At 36.8% G+C, this 27,802-nt stretch overlaps 1 protein-coding gene across 1 annotated transcript in view; it reads right to left on the minus strand.

The window, feature by feature from the left end:
- Window positions 1–4,025: 4,025 nt before the first annotated feature.
- The window catches only part of LOC124644882 (dipeptidase 1-like), a 169,250-nt gene continuing 145,473 nt past the window's right edge, over window positions 4,026–27,802 (minus strand). Inside the window, exons 7-12 of the mRNA XM_047184527.1 lie at window positions 23,190–23,244; window positions 18,937–19,113; window positions 18,565–18,649; window positions 13,698–13,773; window positions 12,033–12,171; window positions 4,026–9,849 (exon numbers count right to left, since the gene is read on the minus strand). Of these exons, the coding sequence (XP_047040483.1) occupies window positions 9,742–9,849; window positions 12,033–12,171; window positions 13,698–13,773; window positions 18,565–18,649; window positions 18,937–19,113; window positions 23,190–23,244 (640 nt within the window). The 3' untranslated portion in view covers window positions 4,026–9,741. The remainder of the gene's footprint in view (window positions 9,850–12,032; window positions 12,172–13,697; window positions 13,774–18,564; window positions 18,650–18,936; window positions 19,114–23,189; window positions 23,245–27,802) is intronic.

A 27,802-nucleotide genomic window follows, 5' to 3' on the forward strand; every position in this document is an offset into this window, starting at 1 on the left:
CATCAGATCAGGATCTGATGGTGGAAACCCTGAGAAATCGAGGGCATCTCTTGAAAATTGTACAATGAGGTGTACGTCTGATAACACTATGCAACTGTGAAGGTTTGGAGCTGACCTGATGATGGAGACGAGAGAAGGTCGAGGGAACTCGACAACTGAATATATAAACTACCTAGTGTTTAGGCTTGTATTCTTTGTATTGACGAGACCTTTGTAACAGTGAAGGTTTGGAGCTGACCTGATGATGGAGACCAGAGAAGGTCGAGGGAACTCGTCAACTAAATATGTAAACTACCTTGTGTTTGGGCTTATATTATTCGTATTGATAAGAACTTTCCACTAATGTGGATAGTGACAACTAAACTTGTCACTGAAAAGCCAAAAGTAAAAAAGTTTTTTTTTGTTTATCTGTTCCAGTTATTATCAAAACAACCAATCCAAAGTGGTAAAAAAACCTGTGTGAAATGCAAGCTCTCGCCCATATCACATGCATTCGAGCTTTACGCGACAAAGTTGTTTAGTCACGAGAGCCTTAGTGTCACTCACTAGAACACTGTTATGTTTCACACTACTTCCTAATAGAAGTGACATTTCATTTGTACAGGAATCCGGCAGAATACGGAATCAACTAGGTCATAATGCAGTCATCCAACATTATGAGTTAGGTATGTAAAAGATAATGAATGAGGGGTCATCTGAAACTTTGGTCCCTGCAGTTATCATCATCATCATCAACCTCCTACCCTTATCCCAATTTTATTAGGGGTCAGTGCAGCATGTTTTCTAACTTCACATCTGCCGTCATCTCACATAAAATTTCTTAATAGCCATGTCGACGTTCACACAATCATTCATCACTTCTTTCTTCGTTTTTCAAGTCTTAAGGCATACTTCCCACATTCTCAGACGTTCCCCAATGGCCCTGTTAGACCCTCTGACCACACCGGCCACCATTTTCATTATCATTACCATTTCCAAGAGCTTGTTTGCTGGGCTATGTCAGTGACTCTGTTCTTCTGCGAATCAACTAATTTCTAGTTTTGTAAAAAGATTTCGAGCAGAACACGTTCTTACACAACGCGAGACTTTCATAAAATAGGTCAGAAACATGTCAGAAGTCTGAAATTTTGGATTTACATAGGTAAGACGTAATGAACTCGTTCATTACACGAGATGAGAGACCTGTTCCCTGCTGCTGAGCTAAAAAAACTGATGATGATGATAAAACAGTATGAGTACCCAGAGTTGTAGTTCAAAATCAACTTACATTAATATAAACGTCATTTCCCGGGTGTTAACGTTATTTTGCTGAACGCAATTACTTCGGCACTCATGATTTTAATCAGTTTTATGTAAACAAATTGTTGGCATCATGTCAGTAATTAAATCGAAATGATCGTGTTCAGTTTTATTGAAGTGTTGGTAAAACACTGCGTGTTATGTAAATGTGGTGTCGCCTTATCTACCATTGTAATTTGGTTCACGATGCTGAGCAAAACGAACAAATTAAAATCTTCTGCTTTTTTCTCTACCATGCCATGCTTTAGGTTTTTAGGTGGATTTGAGATAACTCAGATACTAGGGCTTGTCAAAGGATGGAACCTCTAGCTCACTCGATAAGACGAAGAAGAAGAATCATTAATCACAAACCCTAGTGTAAAAGTTTCCTCAAACACAAGAATTATACCAAAGACCGCTACTGAAAAACATACGGTGACTCCGGCTTAACCTTCAGGCGAAGGGTGTAACATCTCCAACTTCAAAAATCCAGAAGTGAATTCTACCCGACACCGATCTCACAAGAAATCACTATAACTGCGAATACATAAGTAGTAAATGCACCTATTTTAGCATTTAATTATGTTGAAGCACTCCAAGTAGGTACCCCAAGTTTGTGCTTCATTTCGCAAGTAATGTTTAAGTCTGTGTAATATGAGCAAACTAATGTCTCAAGTGAAACTGCGAAGTTTGTTGCAAAAACTCGGCTTGAGATGTGTATGTAAAAGTCTTAGATTCTCGCACACGGCAAACTTTTTGTCCGCCGATAGTTTGTTTGGGCTGATTACTCAATATGGAGATGAATGGTAGTGCACAGATATTACAACTATCAGGTACCTAGATGGACTAAAATGTTTGATTGGGATCATGATTACCTTTAGAAAATAATAGTTCAGAAAACTAAAAACCACGCTTTTAAAAATTACAAAATAATTCGGTCATTTAGTTTGATGAAAGAAAGCTTGGAGAGTTTTGCACAAAAAGAGTAAGATTACATAAACGCTCCACGTTTTTAGTTTTTATTTTTTATTTATTTAATATTTTTTTGGATTTAAGTCACGTGACTACTTTTTTCGTTTTCTTCATAGCAAACCCTTTCATTTGATACCCATATCATGGGTGTGGATTTATAACAGCTTGTCCACCATCTTAGAGTTACCGCCATATTGGATTTGTAATAACGTTTTTATTTATTTATTTATTTATTTATTTATTTACAATAAGCACACCAACAGAATAGTCACCCACAAAAATACAATGTACACACGATTACAAGGAATGGCATTTCAGCAACTACGCTAATAACAGGTATGCATGACGTTTAACAAATTAAATATCAGAGACTAAAGGAAACAAAGAAAAAAAAAAAACTATAAGGACATTAAAAAAACAAAAAATATACAACAAAACTAAAACTAACTTACACTCTCAGTTTTAATAAAAATGGTGCGTCTATATGAAGCGTAACTCATACGGAAAATATCAATGGGTAAATCTGTTAAATTGGACCTTTCGTTATATAGCCTTGCCATACGGGTTAGAGGACTGTTGAAAGTGGAAATTAACGTGGATTTAGGTAATTCAAAAATACGACACTGACGTTTACTACGAAGGCTATATCTAAAGTTAAAATAGTTTACCAGATTAGCATCTATGATACCATTTATAATCTTATGCAGCACTAATAAGTCAGAACAGTTACGTCTTTCAATCAAGCTGATCATTTTAAAATGACTTAGCCTATCATTAGCTTGTCGTTTCTTAGCTAGTCGTGTACTGTCACAAGAACTCAGAGCCTGTGCAAAATTTCAACCTGATCGAAGACCGTGAAGTGGGTCAAATTAAGATTCCAAGATTTTCTTACGTACATAGTTACGAGTGAAGCTAATATATGCAAGCGTGTTAATAAACTGTCAAACGAACATAGGACTTATTAATGGCGTACAGTTTAGTCTGCTACTAACAACTCAGTTTTTAATCCGACAATTTATTAGATAAAAAATTCAATACATTGACGTGAATACAATATAAGATCCATTTTCATATACCTATAGCAAAAATGTGTTTTATTAATTTTGTTCCTACTTATTTGTTTCAGCCGTGAGCCGTCTACGATATACCTCCTAATAGTTCTTTTAATATACTCGTATGTTGAAAAGAGATATCTTTTGTGTTGAACAAAGGGTTTTTTCGTTTGTTTCATATGGCTAGTTTTTCATTCCTTTCCATTCTTGTTCCTTTATTTAGGTTTCCTTTTGAAGTATTGTCATTTCGTGTACCATAATATTCATTTGGGAAAATACAAAGAAGAAATCCCACTAAGGGCCCTTGTATGCCATGGCAGTTTTTCATTGCGATAGCGAGTCCCTTAGTTACTTGAAGTCTTCACGGCGCCCTCAACTCAGAAAGTATGACAGCAGATCTTACCAAGGAGGATTTCGTTACTCAGGTGACTAGGTTGTAAAGTTCAGATCGGCAGTAAATTCGTGTAAGACACTGATATTTTACCTGGATCCTACTTTAGGACTGGAAATCGGAAATAACTAAAGTTTTCTTTTGTCTAATTTCTAGGACTCTATGTCTGTTTAAGAGTAGCTGTAGCCAAACTTTATGTCATCTCGGAACATCGCGAGACGTTGCGAAGAAGCCATTATTTGGGCGTACTTTTGATCGGAAATAAGTAGTACGACGTAGTAGTAGTAGATGTGTACCCAGTTATGGAAAGGGGTCAAAATAAAACAACAAAATACAATACAGCAAACGTGTTTATTGATTACCAAGTGTAATAAATATATAAACAGTCCAGTATACAGTTGCTTGGCGCTTTGCTTACCGGGAAGACAGGTTAGAGTGACAGCTCCTCCGGGGAATACAGCCCCCGGGGGACTATATAGAAGTGAGGAGTCAGTGTGTATGTCATAGAGAACGCAACGCGCCACACAACCAACGCAAGCGCACATCGGAAATTCGGTTACAAGCTCGTCGTTTTTGTTTTGGGTGTTAGGGTGATTATCCACTAAGACGTAACTTTTTGTGTTTTTTTTTTCAAAGCAGGTGTGTTTACTATTAATTATTTTTTGAAACGTTTTGAGAATTGATTAATTCCGTATAAAACGTTTTAGTGGTTGAATTCCTATGTAAATCTGTCGGTAGTGATAATGTGTGTGTTCACACACTGCGGTCGCCGAGCGTGTCGCCCGCGGCTCGCTGCGGCCGCCGGTACGTTGTCCGAACATCACCCAACACAATTATTTGGTAAACAGTAGTAAATACGTTAATACACCGACAGTGCGCTTGATACACATTACATGCTTGTACGACAAAATAACAGCCAGATTTTAGAAGAAAATCCTTAGTTTAAAGTTGAGTATAGGTTCAAAAATCGTTCAGTCACAATTTATAAGAAATAGTCGCTCTTTCACATCATATATTAAAGTTATATTTAAATATACATTAAGAAATTCACAGCATTTCATTTTTTTTTAAAGTGGATGGTTTTATTGTCAGTATGACAAACGAACTAAAACTACGGGTTACACACATTTTTATCTCATTCCTTGGCATCGAAGCCTTTTAGTACAAAATTATAAAAAGAAAGATGTAAGTTACAGTTTTAATACGAAACTGTATAAGAAGTTATAAAAAGTTTAGGTCATTTGGCACAACGATTTGCATCACATGTTTAGACCTTACGCTAAATTGTATACTAGCTTTTAGCTTACAAAGTCGGACAGTGGGCGAGCCGGGCCGGACGGGCGCCGGACGCCGGCCGTGTCCGGCCCGGGGCTCCGAAGCTCTTGCCGCTGAGATTCGCTCGCATTTAATGCTCGCACACTCGCTCAGCGAACGATGAACCAAGTGATTCACGTATCTAATAGTACCATCAAGTGATTGTATGTTTGTTCTATGCTCTCAATTTGTTCATAATTCGCCGAAGTTAAAGCCCTCCAGTCCGATTTAAGTAGAACTTAAGAAATACACAAAGACAGTACATGAAAATGTAACTTATAGAAATATCAACAAAACTACAGAACAAGTAACAAGCAGTGAAGTGAGAACCGACCCTTATTGAAAACATACGGTGTCATAACATGACGTACCTACTTCCCGTATGTTTTCACTTACACGCAAATATCCTTCAATTCCTTAAATACAATTCAACATGAAACAATGGAAATCCAAACATCATAACAAACCAATAACGTTAAATTTATTAAAACGTCTTTTTTACAAATTTTATTCTCTACCTACAACCCTAGATCGAACCTTTTATTTTTTTATTTTAAATTACAATAGTAAAATAAAATATTTTTTGTTATATTTTTCTAATTACCCAGTTAATTTTAGTTTCTCTCGCTAGAGCCTTCCATTTAATTCCAATTTCGAGTAGTCTATCCAAGTGGCCCGCGGCAATGCAACACTGGAAGAGCGCGGAAGGGAGGCAGCGCTTGTATTGCCGGGAGCAGTCAGGACAGAGAATGATATGTGAACGAAATCTACTCAGTTGTGAAGAAGGAAGAAGTGCACAGTTCACAACAATACACCTACAATGCAGCTACAACATTTATTACATTATATATTTTGATTATCTATCAGTTACCACATATAAACCATCGTCGTATCTCATAATGTCGCATAACATATATTTATTTCGATGGAGGTATAAAATTCAGCTTGCATTTGCGCTCTTTGACGATAAGACTCGTAACTAGTGATAATAAACAGTAACAAAACTTTCACACTAGCGGATTTTCCACTCGATTGTTTCTAAGGCTGATACATTCCGAGCGACAGAAAACCTGCCACAAGTTTTCACGTATCATCGTTGGAACCGCTAGTTGTCAATTGCATGTACACCACCCTTATAATCCGATCGGAAAATCCGCTAGTGCCTGCCGCATTATGTGCACTTATTTCTTTAACGACGCTAACTCCTAACTTAGGAGTAAAGTTTTGAAAGGTTTGATAATATTCCCTTTGATGGTAAAAAGATACACACAAGTTCACCGTTACGTAGTCACAAAGATGTTCTCTCTTGCTTGTTAAATCTCGCGGCAAAGTTACTTGGCACCGTCTGATATTGGTGTAGTAAAGTTGTCGCCGACGAACGCAAAGTTACCCTCCTGACTTAAACTTTAATCGTTTGGCTAGATTAAAAATTGAGATGAAAGAGGACTTCATAAGGGCCATGGAAAATATCGATCTGTTGAAATAACAGCGTATTTTCATTTGTAAATGACGGTTACAAATACAATATTTCAGGTCGAATTAACCTTACTAATAGCAGTGTCAGAAGCCAGCACATGTCGGACATTTGACATTTTGTGCCTAAATGTGGCACGCGAAACAGCTAAATCTTTCGACATAATTAATTGTGAATTGCACCAAATTGCCTTCCGCCCAAACGCTATGATTTCGAATAATTGAAATTGGCCATGCTTACTGAAACAGAACCAAGATTTATTGAGCTGTTAAAATTAAAAGTGCAGACGACTTTATATTTATTTATTCGGAACGAATTTCGACTGAAAAAGCCGTTCAGTTTATTGGCAAACGTTTTGCCCATTTTGCAATTAAAATATTTTACAGCAATTTATATTCCAATGATTTTACTATTGACTTATCGGAGAAGTGACATAAATGGCTTTTCAATTAACTTTTCCACTCAAAAATTTCGAAAGCAATTGACGATCTAGAAACGAATTTACCCGGTCAACGTTGAAAACTTGAGAACTAAGGCTTGCTAGATATCTTCGAGACTAAAGTTAGCCAACAAAACTCTTAATACCAGTAGAATGTCAGTAGTTATTCACAGTTTATTGGTCTAATTGTCTCAGGCCGGCGGCCATCATAGCTGGATCCCACTGAGCTCGGAACTACTGCGATGAATTTATAAACTTTGAACTGTATTCCGCAACTGCAGCCAGTAGTGCGAGAAATTCAATCGGTTTTATCTTCAATCGTGCTGAAGTAAAGTCAATTGGTTGGGCAAAGAAGACTATAGTTATAAGGCTGTAGTATACTTTCATGTTGATCTTACTAATATTATAAACGTGAAATTTTGTATGTGTGATGTTTGTTCCTCGGAAAAAGCTGGCACAACTGGTGTTTTAAAAATAGTCGCTTATGAAATACGACGATTGTTCCTTGAATAAATAACTTAACACACACATATTGATGATTATCGTCATCGGTTAAAAGGCTGCTCACACTTGCCCAGCCGTAATTTTAATTATTATTAATTTACATTTCATGAATCCTCCAAGCTTTTAATTACACAACGTAATCTGTTGTTATCATATATTGAACATATTCCGTAATTCGTATAAATACAATATTAAAATTGCGAAATTTATTATTGAATTTAACACAACCTGAATCATTTATATTCATAAGCAAATATCCGCATTGTCGTCATTACACTTCAGGTGCAATAAAGTAAAAAAGCTGGGCAAGTGTGAACAATGGCTGGTACACAGACATTTATCATGTAACACATCAATTGGAATCAAATTGTCGGATGAACTCTCGGTCCGGTCGGTATCGGACGCGACTGCAGATTTCCATACAACATTTCTATAAAAAACATCACTCCCAGCTTTCAACGAGCAGTAATTTGACTAACAATTTTATTTATTCACAAACGGACACAAATCAAAGTAAGACGCGAACGTTACGCGAAATAATTTCATTTGGTATTCGAATTTCAAATTGATGTAGTGCTATCGGATTGCCAATTGAATTTGACAGCTGTGTAATAGGGTATTTTAGTCTAGATGAGAAAAAAATTAAAAGTGTATTACAATGATTGTTTAGAGGAAAAGCAATCGGGAAATGTTAGTTTCACTTCGTAAGGTACATAAATATATTTTTTATTGCAGTTTAAAGTTTTTAGGTTTTTTTATCTGTCTTTGAACACTACGAAATGTCGCCGCCATGCTAATGACGTCATTACGGTAGTAAACAAAAGTGTCAGTTAAAATTTTCAATACATATCAAAATATGTATTACTGACAGCTGAAGTTTGTTTACTAACGTAATGACGTCATGACCAAAAAACAATCATGGCGTCCGTTGTGTGCCGCGTTTTCGCGAAATACGCGCGAAATTTGAAATTATGATAAAACAATTAATTTATATTCGTACATAACGTGAGAAAAAAAATATATTTTATTTTTTAGAGATATATTAAGACTAAAGGATTTATTTAAGATAAATTTCAAAAATGCATGTAATACCCTATTGTAGCCGAAATACAAGTGTCTGGTATATCGAACGCGACCTCGATGTATATTTGCAATTATGTTAGCTCACTGTTGTAAAATAAACAAAATTCTATCCAGTAGATAAGTGGAAATTGTGTGTAAAATTTGCATTTTTAGAACATTCCGTGGTCGTAATTAGTTAGTTTTGAGTACCCTGGGGCACTGACTACAGTTTCGTGAAAGACAGTGTACTGCAGAAAGTTCGAGTAAAATGTGTTAATTCCGAGTCTAGCTAGGAATACAAACTTATTTGATTCAGTGAGCTATTGAATTAGTTTGGCGCCGGCTTTAATAGATTTAAGCGGATTGCGATGGCACCTGTATTTTATCTATTTTGCAAATTGGATTTATCCAATTTTGATATATAGATTAGCCGCGAACGGTATTAGTTCTAAATCCTTTTATTGTAATGAGTTCAATAGTTTTTAATGCCATTTATTACTTTTAAGTTAAAAGTACTGCATATCTTTTGATTAAACTTGGCATTAATGTAGCTAATAAGTACATATGAACTCATTGTCATTTAGGTTACTATTTCTTTTTATGCGGGTAAAACCGCTTACAAAATTTTGTTAAACATTTCAAAAAGTTTTTTCCATAAAAGTCAAGCAAGTGTAAACGCGAACAGATGGCAGAGTATCAGAGACGGCAGGAATCTTCAATGGCTCACAGTTGGCGGAGCAAACACATTTGCGTCACACGATTGATACACTCGATTTTACACTCGGTTGGAGCGTCACACGCTTTGTCTTTACAACTCAATTGAATCCGAATACCAACCATACCTATTACATTCTGTGGTAGAAACTTCATTTGTTTTATTGATGATTCTTTTAAAAAAAAACTCTTAAGGTACGTTTTGAATGCTAGCTTCCGACTGCACTTGCAGTGACTGCATGAAATCGGCCGCAGCTGCACTTCTGGTTTGAATATATGAACAAGAAACCGTTTTGGATCGAAGCAACAGCAGTACGTGCAGTCACCCTCAGATATCGACCGATTTCTTGCAGTTGCTGCAAGTACAGTTGGCAGTTGCAGTCCATAGCTAGCTTTCAAAACGCACCTTAAAATCCAAGTCTCCACAATTGTAAACAAAACACAATCTAATTTGATTGACGTGCATCCCCCCACTCAAATACCAACCCTAACTACTAGAAATAGCGTTGGAAATCGGCAGTCGCGTTACATTGCGGGCAATTTACACATATTCGGTGTAGAAAGCATTGCTGGTGCAGTTTCCGTTGTCGTTGGGTGAGTCAGGGTGTTCCTCAGGCTCCACTCCGTTTGTGCGCATCTCGTCCCGCACCTGGGTAAATAAACATGATTTATGTCTTGTTAGTACTGCGGCTGAGAGGGAACTTGGTACATTGTGATAAAGGTATTTGTAGTGTAGTATCAGATTGTAGCTGTTTTTGGAATGCGCTATTAATTAGAAGTTTTATTATTATATGATTTTGTACATGGAGTTTACTTTTCATATGTTGCATTAACATCAAAGGAATAAGTAACTAGAGCATTCTTTATCAGAATTTTAGCATTCTATCCACATAAATAGACTCAAAGCATTCTAACGTTACTCTGGAAGAATGAAAATGATAGATGGTTACAAAATAAGCGTTCCCTCTTTTATTTTAATTCCATCCTTAAACTGGGTATTAAAAACAGTAAGTAGTTAATAAACAATGCCGACATTAAAATGCACTGCATTCAATATTCATTAAACATCCTACATACGCCAATATGTCATAAGGAATGTCCGCATATTCCATTGCCGACTGAAGCACGTCGCTCAAACTAATATCTAATTTAGCATGACGCTACTTGACGTACAAATTGAAAGGGCTTCACTAATCATTTTAATACAACTCCCACAGCCTGCGTAATTCCACTAACTGGACATATTCCATGTCAAGAGCCTATGGCATACACCCATGGAGATCTAAATGAATAGCAGAGGTGTCATAACGGAAAATCTCCTAAGAAAGTAGCGCGCCGAAATGCGAGTGTGCGAGGGACGAGGAACGTTACTGTCTTCGCAGTCACACCTTCTTTGGACTCGAGAATTTTTTATAATACCAAAAATCGTTGACAGATGTCTCCAAGAATAAGAAAGCCTCGTTAGTTCAGTCGTAACTGATCGTTTTGGTCATGCCCACCGTACGTATTTGACCTAGAAGAAGGCGCCTGACCTACCAGCGTTGTGGCATCTCCGCTCATATTTCCTTACTCCTTGCAGATACCTAATCAAAAATAGTTTGCTTCAATCTGAAACACAGTGGAATTTCACAACGTATGTGTTTGATTGGTACTCGAAATATTCCGCTGTATTTTGGCCTGTTGTATTTGATTTTGGCGATGTGTTACAATTTTAGGTGTTTCTGTTTTCGTGTGTTATGTAAAAATGGGTTTGTTTTCACACGGTTAGATATACAAGTGTTTGATACGAGCGTTTAGTTACAAAGCAAAAAATATACACGATTTTAAAAAAAATATTTATTTGAATATCCCAAACGTATTAAAAAGTTATGGGTAGCAGATAAATATATGTGTATGTATTTAATAAAACTAGCTACCTTTTGTGGTTGAATTTATTTCAAAAGTTGAAATAACTATGTTCAATCACCATTTAACACCGTGTTGTATTATTATTTTCGAAAGCAGTTTGTAATAATTTCAAAAATTCGACCTGAAGACCTGCAATTTACGAATACCGCAATAATTTTGCGATACTGAAGGCGCTTATTTTCAGATAGGTAATTTTGAACACCGGGAAGCGACTATGTTTTATTTTATTTGGCACTAAAATAAACAGAATAGACGTTTTTGAAAAGGTGTGAAGTGTGTGTTTAATGTGAACGTTAGTAAAAATATTGTTTGCTGTGTATTTCCCGGCCGAACTGTTCGCATAGATGTTTAAAAAAACATTTTGTTTGCACCCGATTGAACTAGAAGATAAATTTTATTTTGCAATATTATGATAGTGTGACGGGTATTTTTTTTCCGTTTGTAATATTTTGAAGGAAACAGCTTATGGAGGAAAATATATTGGGCCTCGCGGCTTCGCCAGCAGTTGAGTGTCATTTTTTCCTATGAATGAAATGAAAAATCCAGTTATATTTTCCGATACCCAATTAATAGACTGTATTTCATAAAAAGAACATGAATGATTTGTGCATTTGGTATTTTTATGTTGCTTTAATGGCAGCAATTACAAAAAGCTTAAATATTTAAGAATAAATGTTGGTTTTTCACTACTGAATGTACATCTAAAATTGAGTCTATAAAAATAATCTATTCTGTAAACTAAGTCGAGTAAGTTATACTATTTATGAACCAAGAACCGCTGAACCGAATAAGCTGAATATTGGTGTTTTAGCTTAAAATCTTTAGACGGAAAGGATACTTTTACGGGAAATACTTCCGTAGGGATGTGGGTGAAACCATGGGTGGAAGCCAATCTTACAAACATTATTAGGTAATATTTGATACCTTCTCAACTTGGCGCATGACTCGTAACATGTTCAGTCCGGCAAGGTTCTTCAACTCCTGGACGTTCCACTGGCCGCTGCGCAGGAGTTCTGCGAACAGCTCCGGGTATCGCGACACATCTTCCAGTCCTCGGGGCACCCTGCATCATGGGAGTGAAGTTCGTTAGATTGTTTGTCAACGGCTGAACCTATTGACTGTTTGGAGTTAAGTACAGAAAAATGGTCAAGAGTGAGTTATTCTCCCATATGAAACCATAAAAGGTGCTAAAATAACGTTTTTTGTTTGCTACTGGGAGCCACTTCAAATGCTTGTGCTTAAATGTATTAGTTTCTGTTTTGTGCACCAATGCATATTGGAGGAATAAGAATAAACCCATTTTGATTGATATTTATAATAAGTTTAATAACAATGTTGTGCATAACTCCCCTATCTTAGACAGTATAGTTTGGATACTTGGGTATCAAATATTAATATTCGAGATTGTGTTATTTGTAATGTCGACGAATTAGATGTACCAAAACGTTCAGTGAGTGTGGCAAATTTAAGAATGATTTCTAAGGGTGCGTCCACATCTGGCGAATACGCCGCGAATGCGCAGCACGCGAGCCGATCGCGAGCTGTTCGCGAGCTGCGCGCGTGCATTTTTGTTCGTGCGCCGCTTCTGCGCCGCCCGCGCGCAGCTCGCGCGCGACCTAAGCGCCGCACGCGAGCGGCGCGCAGGCGGCGCGCGACGTCTGCCATCTTCGATAGTACTGAGCCAATATACGGAACTGTAAGGGCGAGAACTGATTGCGCGCAGATCGCGAGCCGCTCGCGCGCTCTATACGAGCCTTGCGTGAGTTGCGCTAAAGAGGCGCACCGAACTATTGCAGTGACTGCACGCGCGCAGCTCGCGGACAGCTCGCGATCGGCTCGCGTGCTGCGCATTCGCGGCGCATTCGCCAGATGTGGACGCACCCTAATATGTTTAGTTGTAGATACGATAGTTATTATTTTGTATTTACCGATGGCTCTAAAAGTGTTCATGGTGTTGGCGCAGCATTTTTTGATGTCCAAACAAACACTAGTATGAAATTTAAATTATGCAATGACGCTTGTATCATGATTGCTGAATTAACGGCTATAGTAGAAGCTTTGTCCTATAAGATGTATAAGAATGTTGTGATTATGACCGACTCCAAAAGCACTTTGCAGCATTTGATTCGTTGTGCATCCGGAGTTCGAGGCATGCCGATTGCATACGAGGCATTAAAGAGTATACAATTTCTTCAGAAACAACTTGTAAACTCAAAACCTATTTTTTTCGGCAGAATTATTGTGAAAAGGTATTCTTTCAAGTATTTTTCCGAGTATTATCGAGTTAAATAAAACCATATTTTTATTTTGAGGCACCATACGTTGTCATACACAATGTATTAGTAAAATTGAAAGAAAATTGCTATTATAATTTAATTTTTATGCAAATAATATTGTCGGAGTAGTTGTATTGTGACCAAGACACTTCCCAGAGTAAAGATAGAAGGATTATCTGAAAATGGACATGAAGGAGAAGGGAGTGGATGATTAGTATGATAACTTACAGGGATGGAAGCGGAAAATGGATTGTGCCGACTGCAAATAATATTTGGAACTCAGCAAGAAGAAGAATAATAATATAAGTCTTACCTGTTGACACCATCAAAGTCTCCACCGATACCAACGTAGTCAGCCCCAATCATCCGCTTGATGTAGTGGAAATGTTCTAGAACAAATAAATATATGTCAATAAACATAACAGATACAAAAAGTAATTATTCCGGCTTCCAAATTAGACTAACATATTATTTTTACCAAGAGACTAATACCGAAGTTAATATAATCCAGTGGTATTTTGTGAGAAGTCAACTAATTATTTTCATGTATATGCGTTTAGGATTGTTTGCTGAGGAAGATTTTCATTACACAAGGAATATCCAAATCTTTAAATGACATTAGAGTACGCTATTTTTTTTAATGTTTTCAGAAATCGACACCAGTTTTTTTGTTACTACAGTTTATAACTGTTATTTTGTTATTATATTTCAGCCCTTTCTTCCCGTTTTCCTGTCTGTATTGTGTGATGTCGAAAGCAACATATTCTAAACTTTAAACATCACATTGTAAAGCCAACCACCGCATACAATTCTCCTACAAATTGTATAGCATCCGCAAAGCTACAAGCCGAAACACAGTTAGCTTCAAGTAGCCGGACGGACGGCAATCTAGCCGGACTGACGACAGTCTAGCCGGACGGGGAACACAATACCTCTGGTTTCAGAGCCGGACATAAAAGAGTATAGTTCATATTTCGTTGAAACACGTAACTTAGACTGTTAACCTTAGATGGGTGGTAATAAAAGCAGGATATGGGAAAGCTTTTTAATGTCTGCATTAGAATCTAATGCAATGATGTCTTTTTAACCGACTTCATAAAAAGGAGGAAAAAGTGGCGATATGAACATATTAATAACCCCTAGATACCTACTTCTAGAGAGATGCAAAATGTGATAAGTATTTAGATTTTCAGTGTTTTTAGAAGTCGGTATATGGAGGCAGGTAGATGTTTATCTAGACACACGGCAGTGTGTCCGCCAAGTTCGAGCAAACAAACATTAATATACCTATTGTAGGTCTTGATATATTGACGTCAGAAAATCGCTATTTTTACTATACACTCACTGACTGACTGACTCACTCACTCATCAAAAACCTAGACCACTTCCAATGGTCGTATTGACTTGAAATTTGGCATGGAGGTAGGTCTTTATGTCAAGGTAAAGGGAAAAATCTGAAAATGGCCAAGTGTGAGTCGGTTTCAAAATAATGAAGGTGTTTTATACCCGGTGTAAAGAAGATGGATCAAAATTGCCCCACGTCCTATAACAATGTGACGTATCTCAAAAAAAAGATAAAAATGTTTAAAAAAATATGACATACTCTCTAATTCATTTTTTTTACACCTTCATACGAAAAAAATGCTTTAAAAATTGTTCAGGCGCTGTTATGAAAACGTCGTTCATAGAACTATTAATGGACTATTTTATTAAATTGTTTTTTTGTTTGATAGAGTATACCTCACAGGTGGTCCCATAATCATCAGGTCAGGATCTGATGATGGAAACCCTGAGAAATTCAGGGCAACTTTTGAAAGTTGTAGGCATGCGCAGAATAAAAACTTGACTATAAGGTGTATGTCTTATAACAATATGCAACAGTGAAGATTTGGAGCTGACCTGATGATGGAAACGAAAGAAGGTCGAGGGAACTCGACAACCGAATATGTAAACTACCTCGTGTTTGGGCTTGTATTATTTGTATTGAATAGACCTTTACAACAGTGAAGGTTTGGAGCTGATCTGATGATGGAGACCAGAGAAGGGCGAGGGAACTCGACAACTGAATATGTGAACTACCTCGTGTTTGGGCTTATATTATTCGTATTGATGAGAACTTTCCACTTATGCGGATAGTGACAACTGTGCTTGACACTGAAAAGCCAAAAAAAAAAAACTTTTTACAATAAAATAAAACAGACTCCCAAAAAAAACTATTCTTAGGAGCATCGGCCTAGAAGTCGGTGGGGATATAAACTTAGGTACATCCATTAGACACCGACTTCTGAGGTAGTTTACATATTTTGTTGTCGAGTCCCCCCGACCTTCTCTGGTCTTCATCATCGGATCAGCTCCAAACCTTCACTGTTGCAAAGGTCTATTCAATACAAATAATACAAACCCAAACACGAGGTAGTTTACATATTCACTTGTCGAGTTCCCTCGACCTTCTTTCGTCTCCATCATCAGGTTAGCTCCGAATCTTCACTGTTGCATAGTGTTATAAGACATACATCTTATAGTTAAGTTTTTATCCTGCGCATGCCTACAACTTTCAAAAGTTTCCCTGAATTTCTCCGGGTTTCCATCATCAGATCCTGACCTGATGATTATGGGACCACCTGTGAGGTATACCCTATCAAACAAAATAATAATGTAATAAAATAGTCCATTCATAGTTCTATGAACGATGTTTTCATAACAGCGCCTGAACAATTTTTTAAAGCATTTTTTTTCGTATGAAGGTGTAAAAAAAATGAATTAGAGAGTATGCCATATTTTTTTAAACACTTTTATCTTTTTTTTGAGATACGTCTCTTTGTTATAGGACGTGGGGCAATTTTGTATGGATTGTGATCCGTCTTCTTTATACCCCTAAGGAACTAAAACGAACTAAATTTATCTATATTTGTATAAAATATCTTCGAATGGTCGTACCGATCTAAAATTCGTTACAAAGGTTTGTATTTAGTCAAAGTAAAGTAAAAATCTGAAAACGGCCAAGTGTGAGTCACTTTCGAAAATAACGAATGTGTAACTTTGATCCACGAACATAATATATGATAACATGTCGCATCAATCAGTTGGTAAATCTAGTCCATTTAGTTAATCTAGTTCTTTTCTTTGTAAGAAGCATAGTGCATAATTCAAAAATCTGAAAGATAGTATAAATGTGACATTTCCTTAACTAGCTTAATAATAAGAAAAAAATAAAATAGACAACCTTACAAAAATAAATGAAATCCCACCCAAAACAAAAATGTGAAAGACTGCCAAGTTCGATAATATGGGAATGCTTCGCCTTTAAAAGAAGTGAGATCTGAATAAGTACCAAGTTCCATACATATACCTCAGTAAAAAATAGTTACTTTTTAATAATGTTACTTGGCAAGTTTTAATAGAAAATTAAATACTTGATTCATGCGTTTAGTAGGTTTATAAGAAGGTGTGTGAAAACTTGCCAAGTAACATCATTAAAAAGTAACAATTTTTAACTGAGGTATGTGTATGGAACTTGGTACTTATTCAGATCTCACTTCTTTTATAGGCGAAGCATTCCCATATATCGAACTTGGCAGTCTTTCACATTTTTGTTTTGGGTGGGATAAAGTTTTACCTGAAACGCAGAGTTAATACCTACAACTTGAATGGAGGTTACGTGATTATTAAGTACTTCGTGACCGTGATAACTCCACTTTGTGACCGTGATAACTCCACTTTGTGACCGTGATAACTCCACTTTGCTACTGATACCTATTTGTACTACGTTACTACTTTTTGTACTATAATCTTGTTTTGTTTACCAAGTGGATTTATTTTAGTTTAATTTTTATTGAATTTTTTCGCATTTCGCAAGTCTTCTATACGTGACTGTCACACATGAAAATTCTTTTAATATGTTTTTTTTTTTTTAAAGTTTTGACGTTGTTGATAAACCAATAAATAAATCATATGCGTATAAGTATGAATGTCAAATGAAAAAGGAGGCCAGACTGACCGTGGAATCAGCGTCTAACACAGAAGCATTTCTATAGGTAATCCCCATACATCATGCGAATATAATACAATAAATTGAGCCTGAGTAATATTTACGGCTGTATCGGCAAAATTTATGATATTGCGTCGTCCTTGGACCATTAATTAGTGACGGAGTTACTCTCACAATTGTAAGAATAATTTATGAGTTCTGGGTCGAGGTAAATATGACAATGTCATTGGTAATGTGACATATTCTTTATCCTCCGATTACTGCTTTTTTTGGTTTGTTGTATTTTGGTATTGATGCCTTAACCAACAGTGCCCGATTTTTCTTAAGATTGAAAAATAACTTTCCAGAACAGTTCTCTATGTATATCCGTCACATTAGACTAATTTTGTCTGTGACGTTAAACGGCTGAACTGATCGAGACGAAATTTGGAAAAGGGGCACGTACTCAGGAAACAAAATAGAATTTTATACCTAGCTCTTAAAAACTTACTATACTACTTATTATACAATAAAGGTATAGAAAGTAAGTGCCCAAAGTTATCCATGCCATGACGACTAAATAACAAAAAGTTAAAAAACACAAAGACAATCCCAACTACAATAGACAGTTCAGGATAAATAAATCATAAGAGATTTGCCTACATATCGCGACGCGAGTTTTATAGGTAATACATGCATACAATGATGTATCTCTCTACTATCCTGAAAGTTTCAGAGATTATATTGGCTCATAGACATATTGGAAGATTTTTCTTCGTTGTTTATTTCTTTAGTTTGTTTTCAGTCTAAAAAAACTAAGTGCGCTGAATGCTGCGCGATAATGCTATAATGATAACTCGGATGCATAATGTTCTAAGGAATTTCCTAGCCTAATTTAGTAACGTTGAGGAATAAAATACCGTTTCAAGTCATGTTTCGAGTTATAAATATTATGAGAAACTTTTTTTTTTTTTTTTGAATTGACTCAATTCAGTAAAATAAAAATAATCACAAAGCGATTGAAATAAAGTTATACTATAAAAATTTTATGACATATTTTTGATCGTCCATTCAATGCAAAATATTTCAATCAAATAGTCACATGGTTGGATGTACATGTAAAAGTTTGGATGTTTATTTATTAACATTTAGTTTGATAGGATGGACGCGTAATGCAGTATCACTAGGGCTGGCACAACTTGGGCCCACTTACCGGCGACGTCAGAGATCGTGGCGTTGGGCGCGCACTTCACGAAGTCGGGGAAGAAGTTTACCATGATGATGCCGCCGTTTTCTTTCTGCAATTTTATATTTATGTGAGTATCTTTAGGAGTTGCTCGTGGCCATCTAACTGCCACACGGGTTGATCGATCATAAAGTTAATCAACCATCGGCGTGGTGTGTCAGTGAATGTATGACCATCTTGTCATGACAAGCCTCTGTGTTTCGGAAGAAACGTTAAATGGGTGGGTCTGGTCATTTGAATTTATTTGGCAGTCCTTAAGGGTACTCAGACGCCAGAAAGTCTCTTAACAATCTCACGAGCTGTTTCCAAAACTATGTTTCGAAAACCATGAATACTTACCAACGATTGGATGATATCATCGGGAACGTTACGCTTATGGTTGCAGAGACTGTAGACGGACGAATGGGTGAAGACGACGGGAGCCCTGGAGAGCCTGATGGCAGCCCTGGTGGTATTCTCCCCCACGTGCGACAAGTCCACTATCATGCCCAACCGGTTCATCTCCTTCACCACTTTCTGTGAACAAACAAATCATTACTGTCTAAAGTTGTTCTGTGAAAATAGACTTTATGATTTCGCATGTAAAGTTTAATTTGCTTTAAAGTATATTGGTGTAATTTTATTAAGCTTACAATTATTATTTTTTGGAGTTTTGTTTTCACAAATTATTACTACCTGAAATAGGGATGACTGTACATTGGCAGATAAAAAGGTTTATTTCTAACTTTATGTAAACGCCAGCCGCCAGCAATAGAACCGTCAACATTCGACATCATGAGTGGCAAAATGAATCATTAATATACCAGGAAATAATGTCACAAAGACAACAAAATATTGCATTTTTCACCACGCATGCACCGTTTCACACATTACCATTTTGCTTCTTACAGCCAAACATTGACAACTGTCGGTACAAAAATAACGTTAAAACCACTTGATACTGCCTACACGAACCAAGCAGTCGCGCGGAAAAACTGAATGGAAAATCCGCCAGTACGAAAAGTCTGAAATTCTTTTTTAGGCCTATGTTAGTTGGCGATATGCTCAAAGACTACTGCAGAGACTTTCATGCGTTTTTTTACTAGTACAAAGATTGATTAGTGAGAAAGATACTCCTAATACGAACTTTAAGCGGAGCAGTGAAAAATCCCTCGTGTTACATTTATTTTGTAAATAGCATTCTTTGACTTGGTCGTTTCACTGCTGAGTGCTTAAAGATAGCTAGCATTATTTCTGTTTTATATCTTCTTCCCAGAATAACGCGGTGTCCTGCGTGAGCGACGAACGCGACGCGACGCGACGCAACACGACGCGACGTAATGCGACGCGATGCTATACGCGACAGATGTCCTACGTGATTTTGGTCATTACTTCTCAAATCATGGAGAAGTTGTGTTACAATTTTGCTTGAAAGTTCATATTTAAAGTACAGACAGCAACAATCTTCCAACTTGTTTGTACTAATAAACGATTTCTTTAATATTTATGTTTTTTTTGTCCCACAACAATCAACGCTTCTGAATAGTTCGCGGTGTCGCGTCTGGTCGCCCTCAAAACAAGTACGCGTTACGTCGCGTCTCGCCGCAGACTGTCACATAGGCCGCATGTAGGGAATTCCTTTGAGTTGATCGCGTTCGTCGCGTTCGCAGCGTCGCGTCGCGTCGCGTTCGTCGCTCACGCAGGACACCGCGTAACACATAGCAAGTGGTAAAAGGTGGGCTATTTGTGAGATTTCTTTTGTTTTGCAATCAAAAAGTTCTGTTTTGAATCTAAGCTTAACCAAATAAATTATAGTTTGTATCTGTTAATACAGTTTCGTATTAATTCTAGAGTATAGCGATGATAATCGATTAACTATCAGTCTAATTGAGGCCATTCGTCACGAGTGTCTGCCAACACATTCATCTTCCCAAATTCTATCGTAGGGATGTCACACCGTATACCTATATCTTTGATATTTGTAACTCTAACTGCATCTAGTTTCCTTGTAAGGCTTATATCTGCCATATACCACTCTTACCAAGGGTTTGAGAAACTCAGATAGGTGGTCGCTCCATTTAAAGCACTGGTCATCATATAACGAGCCTTTTCCCAATTATGTTGGGGTCGGCTTCCAGTCTAACCGCATGCAGTTGACAGTTAGTGTTTCACAAGGGGAGACTGCCTATCTGACCTCCTCAACCCAATACACCTTTAAAACACGGGTCCAACTCACATGGAAAAGGAAGGAACTAGCTAGGGAGAGGCAGATGTATGGCTTGCTATATAAATATGGAATTTATTTGATAGTATCTTCCGCAAGCGGTTCCACCTGCGTCCTGAGGGAATAACTTTCTGCGCGATTTAAAAAGAAGCCTATGTCTTATCTCAACGTCTAGCTAGATTATCTTAGAATCAAATTGTATTAAAATTGGTTTAGTCGTGTTGGCGGGCAAGACAGACATACTAAGTTACTTGTATTATATTAGAAATAATTCATTTATGCAAGATTTAATTGAACAAGATTTTGTTTTGTAATTCAAAAAACGGAATTCTAAAGTTATCTTTATATTTACTTTCTAATTAAAAAGAACGTTTTGTTTACTTTCAGTAAGTACTTCATACCAACCCTAGCACAATAGCAGCAATAAGAAACAAGAGGATTCGTTTCTAATTACACGAATGACCGCCTAAAGCATCAAAGTGAGCCCAGCTTACATGCGCACACAAAGATGTCTACCACCTAGCCTTGGTCCTAAGCACAGAGGAAGGAAACATAGCGGAGATGCCATAAGGAAGATGGGTCAGGCACCCTCTGGTAGGTCAAGCAACGTATGGTAGGCGTGATCAGTTAGTAGAACTAACGAGGCCTTTGGGTTTCTTGTCAAATCAAAACTAATCTGTAAAAAATTGGTCTTGATTGATTGGTGATTCTATTTTGAAAATAATGGGCAGTGTCTGAAGAAAGCGTGTAAGGGCAGAACTAGTAACGTTCCTCGTCCCCCGAACACCCGCATTTCGGCGCGGTTCTTTCTTTGGAGATTTTGCGTTATGACATCTCCGCTAGTCATTTTTGTTCTCCTTGTTTCCAAGACTCGAAGTACCAAAAGGACCATTCATTTGACTTTGAAGCGATGTTGCCAGGACAATTTAATAACATGCTAATGAGAAGAACTGACAGGCCTGTGATTATATTTCAATTTTCTGAAGGCTACGGAAAATGGCGACATTAAGTGTAGCGAAGGACCGGGTTGATGGTTTATGGCAAATAAGATTGGACGCGATGTTACTCGGTTGGACTCGGTTTTGAGTGCGATGTTATCTTGCTTTTGAGATGATGTTAGACTTTTATGTGTTTCGTTTTAATTTATTATGCTTCAAATTGTTTGAAAATCAAAATCTTTTTGTTAAACTAGTTTTAAAATCAGCACTTTTCGCACGTTGCAAAATCCCTATTTCTATGATTTTTTTGCTAGGTAGAATAAGTGGCTTAACAAATTACCACAACACATCTGTTTGTTTGGTTTGAAGACCTTTATAACGGATACCCGTTAGGATAATAAATGTAGCTTAATTATGAAACTATAAAGTAATTATTGTAAGCGAAATACATTGTGTTCTGAGTAAATATTTTGCAAAGATAACATGTTTTTTTATGGTATTTTTGAATGCTATTGTCTTTAGAATATTATTTTTATAATTTAATTAAAGACTGATATCAAAATAGTCTTCACAGAATAACTTCATCTAACGTCGCTTAAAGTCCAATAAAAAGAGCTAACCAATTCACAGTGGAGCGCGTTTCACCTAATATCTAATATTAGTGTGGAACGTTCAGAAATTGATGAAATGGGGCCAGACGACGGAGGTGAGGAATATAGAAATCTAATGATCTGACGAACTGGCTTCGTGTTGAAAATATCATGCATTAACATGAATTTCCAGAAAGGTTTCCAGAATAGACGATCAGCTTTGGGAGCTTGGCTTTAGTCTATTTCGACTTACGGCTATTTTAAAAATGTGTCAGCGATGAATTTAATAGGAGATTTCCATAAGAAAATTAGTAGACAATTAAAGACATTTTGAGTGCCTCTTATTTTTGTCATGACAAGAATATATTATACGATGAGACGTACATACTGAATTCATAATTCTCAGTACACAGTATTACTTATTAAACGTGAACGCAGACAAAGTTGCGGGCACTAGCAAGAGCTTAATGCTCTCACTTTAATAATAAAATTACAATACGGAATATTAAAATAGTTCGTGGGACCATCTTTTGCTACTAAAACTGTTATGAACTGTCTGAAACTTTGAAGCGGCGAATATATTAAAATATATTTCATAATTTATGTACCAGAGTGGTCTAAGTACCCTTAAATCGGTAATGAAGTGCTGTCGTTAGGGCTGCCTATACATTATGTAACCTGAGTTACATGTAGGGCTATACGTAGGGTATACATAGGGCTGGCACGCATCCTTTCTCCTCGACCACACATAATTCCCACATTCCTTACTAAACAAATCGACATTTTCATCCTTCCATATTAACAACAGCATAGCATCGCATAGCTCTTACTACACAAACAATAAGGTTGAAATTCGCTTACCTCTCCAAATTCGGTCAGTCCATTGGCCACGGGCGCTTCGTTCGATGAGTCGGCCCTGAAAGGAAGGAATAAATGACGCAAAAAGGAAAACAAATGTACAACAAAAAGATACATATACAATCACACAAGAGGATACATCGCCATCGTTCAGTCAGTCGCTTTGGCAGTAGGACAAGACGTAGAAATACAGTAAGAACAAGATAACAAGCTCTAGCTCACACAAGAGAAGGCAATGTGCAAAGAAATTGCAGAGTACTGCACGACAGAGATATTTTCTTTCAGTGTAGTCTGCTAGAGATTGTTATCAAGTACCTACAGTTCACCTTCTGTCTTCTTACATTACAACCTAACAATGGCTTAGCTTTCGTAGATGCTCCACTAGTAATGTTTTTAGCCCCTTGCGTGTCAGAGTTCTCTTGAATGTGAAACCTCTCAAACGTTGTACATTACAATATGTTCCCGGCTGTTTCTCTGCTGGCCACAATTAACTGTAACGTCGTGCGTGCTCGGTACAGTGCGCTCAATACAGTCTACTGAATATTTCGTTGTAGTAAAAATTGTTAAATGTAATGTTGATTATCTTTATTAATGGGGTACGTGTTTAATGGGCCACGGGTGTGTGATGGAATTTGTTGGATTATTTTTTGGAAATTACGGTTCATCGTCCGCCCAGAGTTTTCTTTTATTATTTGGTAATTATGGTTCTATATCTATGCATATAGGCAAAGTTAAACGCATTAATAGACTAATTAAATAAGCATTATTAATTTCAAATAATCCGTTATGGATATTGTTCATTTAGTATTCTTTTTGAACCTAATACCGTGATCGTTGTTATGCCTAGACTACAAATACTGCGATTGCGTCCATTATCTTAATTAATTATAACTTATACTTTTCAAGTTTTTTCCAACTAATTTCGAAAGTTGAGACTGGCTAATTTATTATTTCTAGCAGTAACTGCAAACTGTAAAACTTTATCTCGACCTGATAAATCTATCTTATAGACTTAACTTTTTACGTCAGAATACAAAGTGTAACAAAAGACAGCCAACGTTTCACAGTCATTTAGTTAACAAGCCCTGTCCCTGGTTTCACTCGCTTATTCTTCTACTTCATGAATCCTGATAAAAAGTTTTCCTAAGTAGTTGACCTGGGTTCAACTTGTATCTTTAGCTCTTAAATGTTGGTTAGCATTTAATTACGGCAGAGTTGTGATGAGCAAAAGATTTTGTTCAAACTGTAGGTTGGAGATATTTACGTACTTAGGTAAACTGTTGGTACGAAAAGAGGGGTAACCGTGAAAAGAAAGCAAACAACATCAAGACAGAAAGTTATTTTGTATAAGTAAGGAAGTAAGGAATTTTGAATTTGAAATGGCTGTCATAATGAATTATTTACCATGACTGGGAGTTTTATGGTCCTAATTGTATAAATGAGGCGTTTTCTTATTACAGTACTAGTGTCTGCCAGCCTATAGCCTTTCTCGATATGCAGGCTTTTTAAACCCGAAAGAATTTTTCAAATTGTACCAGTACTACCTTAATAACTTGGGCGTATTTGAGCAAACAAACTCTTCGAACATTAAAAAAAGGTAAAGACAATTTTATCGATTTTTTTAAAGTATTCTTTGGGTATGTATTTACGCAAGTATAGGCAAATGTTCAAACTTGCAATCGGAAGTGTTTGAATCTCTGTTTGGCTACACACAACACGATCAGATCTGTGGTCGGACTATTCAATAATACAGCTGAGCGTGTAATCGGCTCGTGCCGCGATAAACCTCATGTAATTGTGATCGCAGCTAGTGCAACTCATAAGCGGATTTAGTGTTTCCTTTGAATACATACAGCTTAGTGTATTCGGTAAATACATATATTAGTGGTTAGAAGTTATTGAAATTTAGTGTTATAGAATGTAAAGGAAGGCATAATATATGCTAGGTATTGCCGTGTCGATGACTGATTGAAAATCGTACAAAGTAAAAAACTTTATTTGCCGATTCAAAAGGATAATGTTTGAATGTTCCGTTTACCGCGCGAAAGATAAAAATATTTTTATTTCATGTTTATTATAAACATTAGGGCTAAAATAATTATTATTCTGTCTTAGTATGCGTACTGATAAAACAAAAGCGAGACATGGGTCAGCCTGTTTAAATTAAAATTTGCTTAACGGGTGAACCTATTCAGACAATTGTAGGCTTTCTATCTGTTTGCGGGAAGAAGGTCCCTGGAGATGGAATAAGATTTCTTTAAGTCTAGTTCTTAAAGCAAGTTTTCATAATCCTATATCTTATCAAGTGTCTTCGAATCTTAAGTAGGTATCAAACTAGTCTTCAGAATCAAAGCTCTGACACTTGAGGTTAGACCAGTCGGCGAGTTAATAATCTTAGCTCCACAGCTGTTATCGGATATAACTGTACTGAACATCTGTTCGTAGATATATTTAAATTGAAACTTCGGTTTAATTGTATCTGACAATAATATGCTAAGCCACGTTTCAGATTATGCAAAATATATTGAAAATAAATTAAAGAAAAACATTTCTGTCGAGTTCCAAGATTTCACCCGCACATTGTACGTACCTACATACTTATACTGCAAATTAAATAAAAGCTTTTAAGGCTGCGTTCAGACCAATATCAGCGTCTATGCATATCACTATACATATATGCATAACGTGCCATCGGTTAGATCTGAACGAAAAAGTTAATAATTATAGAAATAAAATAAACTGCGCAACATTCCATCAGTTTGGTTTGAACACAGCCTAAAACTTAACCTATGTACGCGAGATAGGATTTTGAAGATGTAAGGTTAGTAAGAGGTTCTAGTATTAAATAGGTGTAATATAAAATCGTGGTACAGAGTACAACTGTATACAATGATGGATGCAACAAAAACAATTGGTAGAACAACACGTCGGTTGCTGCGGTTGAACAATGCAGCCGCAGCGGTCAGTGGTCGGCGGACACTGGGTAAAATATGTCCTGTGCCGGACAAAAATTACATTTTGTAATAAACTTTATTGTACCTACTTGACGTATATGAGTAGAATGCGTTAATATGTTGTCAATTTTCACACACAGAACAATAATAAGGTTATTTTTACAGTTCATCCTACTGCTTTTAATATAAAACTCCTCAAAGGTTTGGCCTATTCGAAAGTGTAATATCACCTAATTAGTGACAAGCAAAGTGAAGAAAAGCTAGAGAGTGCTTCTATTTCTTAAGAACGAACTAAATTAAACTTACTTGTGCTAGACCAGGCTACTCAAAAAGTACCTGTCTACCTAGTAAAGAATTTATCTAGGAACAAAAGCTTAATAAATTCCATCAAAATCTAAGAACATGGGTAGGTATGTACATTAGGTAAGTATTTTTCAATAATTTAGTTAAGTTTTCAGGAATATTTTTTCCTCAAATGGTATGAACTTTTGACCACTGTGCACGGCGGTCGGTGGTGGTGTCAGCACAAACTTCATTCTGTCTGTGTTACACGACACGACGCTTAACTCACAACGTATACATTATATAGAACATGAACATGTTTTGCGAAGTGTTAATTACGTTAATCATTTCTCAAATAGGTATAAAATTTTGATTTTGATAAGTAAAAAGATAAGATAGTTATAAAGAAGTACACATAATTGATTAATTAAAAGTTTTTAGTCAAAGTAGGCTTAAAATCAGCACTTGTTGAAGGTCAAGTTTACAAAACCCACCCTCCAAAAGCGCAGACCTTTTACCACCTCCAATGCTGCGTTTAGCTCTTACAAGTGAAAAAAAAATGTTCACTAAATAAAAAAAGGGTTTTAAAACGCGTAGTCTACAAAAAATCGTAGTTTTTACAACGTTAGCCACTTAACTAGCGTTCCTAAAAGTCAATAGTAGATATTTTGTAAAATTTTAAAAGCACCAAAATCCAATCAAGCCCGCGATAAGGTCAGCTTTCCTAACCACTGTTATTGCTATCATAAAGTGGCTTTCCGATTGAATTTTACTTCGTTTGCCGCGGATCCAAAATTCACTGGAAAATCTAAAACGAACCTACGGAATCCAATCTGTAGCATCGTAAATTAATTCGGGGGTTCGATCGCATTGGCTGCTGCATATGGCGGCCAATTCACTTATGGGAATTGCGTTATGCCGAACCAAACGTGCCATGTATGCTGAAACGAAATTAATGTTTGGTCCACACGATACTGACTGCCTCGTTGGTCTAGTTGTCGATCTGCACGACTGCTGCGCACGAGGTCTCAGGTACGATTCCCAGGACGGGCCGAAAACGCTTTGTGGGTTTTGGAAACTTTCAAAGCAGACAGTCTGGAAGTAGGCGGCGGCGTCCCCAAATGCTACTCAGTAGCAGTCGTTTTCACAATTTCACGTGAGAGGTCGTCAGGCCGATTTGAGAGAACTCTGACACCTGGGCGTGCTAGGTGATCAAACCTGCAGCTCACTCGATAAGAAGAAGAAGACGATACCAACTTTGCGAATACTTTCATACAATGTTGTTCGCGCAAAAAATCGCTGAATACAAAAATCTGAACCAATGATAAATCTGTACAAACATCTTGTCATCATATTTTTACTTAGAACTTCAGATTTTTA

This window comes from Helicoverpa zea, chromosome 31 (genome assembly GCF_022581195.2).
Source record: "Helicoverpa zea isolate HzStark_Cry1AcR chromosome 31, ilHelZeax1.1, whole genome shotgun sequence".
Taxonomy (NCBI): domain Eukaryota; kingdom Metazoa; phylum Arthropoda; class Insecta; order Lepidoptera; family Noctuidae; genus Helicoverpa; species Helicoverpa zea.